The sequence below is a fragment of the Geospiza fortis genome, unplaced genomic scaffold (assembly GCF_000277835.1).
Source record: "Geospiza fortis unplaced genomic scaffold, GeoFor_1.0 scaffold425, whole genome shotgun sequence".
NCBI classification, from domain to species: Eukaryota; Metazoa; Chordata; class Aves; order Passeriformes; family Thraupidae; genus Geospiza; species Geospiza fortis.
Genome location: NW_005054387.1, coordinates 1,685,252 through 1,687,466, shown reverse-complemented (window position 1 = coordinate 1,687,466; position 2,215 = coordinate 1,685,252). Strand labels below are relative to the sequence as shown.

Below are 2,215 nucleotides of genomic sequence, written 5' to 3'. Positions count from 1 at the left end.
GATCAGGTATGGACAGAATCTTTTCTTCTCCTTTTGTATTCCTCCACCTCAGTTCTTTAATTGAATATTTTTATGCTCTCTCATCCCTGACACACTCCAGCCTTTATTCCCTTTAAATTAATGATGGCTTTAAACTAATGATGCTGCAGTGACTCATCCACCCAGGGGAGTGGGATCTGCAGGGCTGCATCCTGCTGGTAAAAGGCCACAAAATTCCACTGACATCTCTGAAAACTTCCAGAACCCCTGACTCTGCTGGCTGGGTGATCTTCCAGGATCAGTCTTCCTCAGGATGATCAACTTGTGTTGGGTGGGAATTTTCTGCTTCAAATTTGACAATACCTGGCTAGTCCACTGAAAAGAACAGATTTTGGTTCTGTCCATGGAAAACAATAGCAGCTTTCACAAATCAGTGACCAGGGATGCATCCCACAGGAGCAAGATTTCCCATCACACTAATCCAGGATCGGATAACAGTGCCAGGGGGTTCTGCTGAGCAATATTTGGTCACTGAATCTGTCCTGTTGTGCTTGGCCTGGCTGTGGCCAATCCCCCACAGGTTGTGACTGACCTGAAGCTGTTCATGAAGAATTCCCTCTCCATCATTTCCACATACCTCCTGCGGCTCATTGAGACCCTGGTGGAACGTGCTGCCATGTGAGTCCTTTTCTACAGTCCCTGTTTTCCGTAACTTTTGCTTTTTTGGGGCAGGACACTCCTAGGCTTGTTGTGTGACTGTGCAGCTGCAGGGTGTCCTGTGCAGGGAGTTCCAGACCTGTCCCTGCTGCTCACCTCTCTGTCCCTTCCCTCCCAGAGAAATCGATGTGATCCTGCCTGGCTACACCCACCTGCAGAAAGCTCAGCCCATCCGATGGAGCCAGTTCTTGCTCAGGTGAGCACCTCCCACCCTCGGGGCCCTGCTCTGCTGAGGGGACAGCCAGGGCTGCTGATAACCCAGAGGGAGCCCTGCAAACTGGAACAGGAACTCCCTGTGTGGCTCTGACCAGCTGGGAATCCAAACATGGATTGGACAACTCCCTGTTCTCCACCCTTTGGCCATTCTCTCTTCCTGCACTTTCCATTTTCCAGCTTCATCTCTCTGTTTCATCTCTCTTGTCCATCCCCAGCCATGCTGTTGCTCTGACCCGTGATTCTGAGCGCCTGGGAGAGGTGAAGAGGAGGATCAATGTCTTGCCTTTGGGAAGGTAAAGTTTATTTTTTATTGTGACCTTCAGCCCTCACTCTGCTCTGAGGTAAAGATCTGTCCATCCCCAAAGCCACTGAGGTTTCTATTCCATAGACACTGCAGCCCAGCTTGCCTCTCCAAAGACTCTCACCATAGAAATATTTTTCTATTTCTTGAAAATCAAGGATTACAAGGCTTCCATTAAGAAAATCTTCCTGTTTGGGAGGGAAAATCTGGTTTAGTCCAGAGTTCAGGGTTTGATGAGCCTCAGACCACACTGTGAAAGCCAAGTGAACTGGGGGAGGGAAATCTTCAGAGAGGTGTCATCACTAGAGCTCAGTTTTGGTCAGATATCAGTTGGGGTATCATGGGTGACTTCTGGTTCTTTCTCCCTTGGCAGTGGAGCTCTGGCTGGAAACCCCCTGGGAATCGACAGAGAGCTGCTGTGCAGTGGTAAATATACCTTGGGACTACTCATAATATCTGGGATTTTGGGAAACATCACCACATTGTCCTAATGTTATTTGGATTTGTTGTAGCACCTGAACAAGGGGGTAGAGGGTAATGAATAGATAAAAAGTCACCTCCTCTGGGGCAGCCTGGTGCATTCAGGCTCCTGCCAGGGCCAGTGTGAGCTCCTGTGTCCATCCCCTTCCTTGCAGAGCTGGACTTTGCTTCCATCAGCCTGAACAGCATGGATGCCGTCAGCGAGAGGGACTTTGTGGGTAAGCACAGCCAAAGCTTCCAGCATGGGGGGGAGCAGCTCCTGACACCTTTCCAGTTGCCCTTCCTTAATAAAGGACTGAAATCCATCATTAGGATGTAAAGGCCCAGTCAGGGTTCTCTGGGTTGTCCAAGCACCTTTTCCCCTCCTGATTTCCTGCCTTCCTTGCAGTGGAATTCCTCTCTGCTGCCACCCTGCTGATGATCCACCTCAGCAAGATGGCTGAGGATCTCATCATCTACAGCACCAGCGAGTTTGGCTTCGTGACCCTCTCTGATGCCTACAGGTAGGTCTCAGCTCTGGGC

General features: G+C 50.0%; 1 protein-coding gene across 1 annotated transcript in view; it reads left to right on the top strand.

Annotated features, from left to right (window-relative positions):
* Positions 1–2,215, top strand: part of LOC102038749 (argininosuccinate lyase-like) — a 7,230-nt gene that overhangs the window by 2,689 nt on the left and 2,326 nt on the right. Inside the window, 6 exon segments of the mRNA XM_014308851.2 lie at positions 439–657; positions 815–892; positions 1,128–1,205; positions 1,587–1,639; positions 1,849–1,911; positions 2,082–2,196. Of these exon segments, the coding sequence (XP_014164326.1) occupies positions 439–657; positions 815–892; positions 1,128–1,205; positions 1,587–1,639; positions 1,849–1,911; positions 2,082–2,196 (606 nt within the window).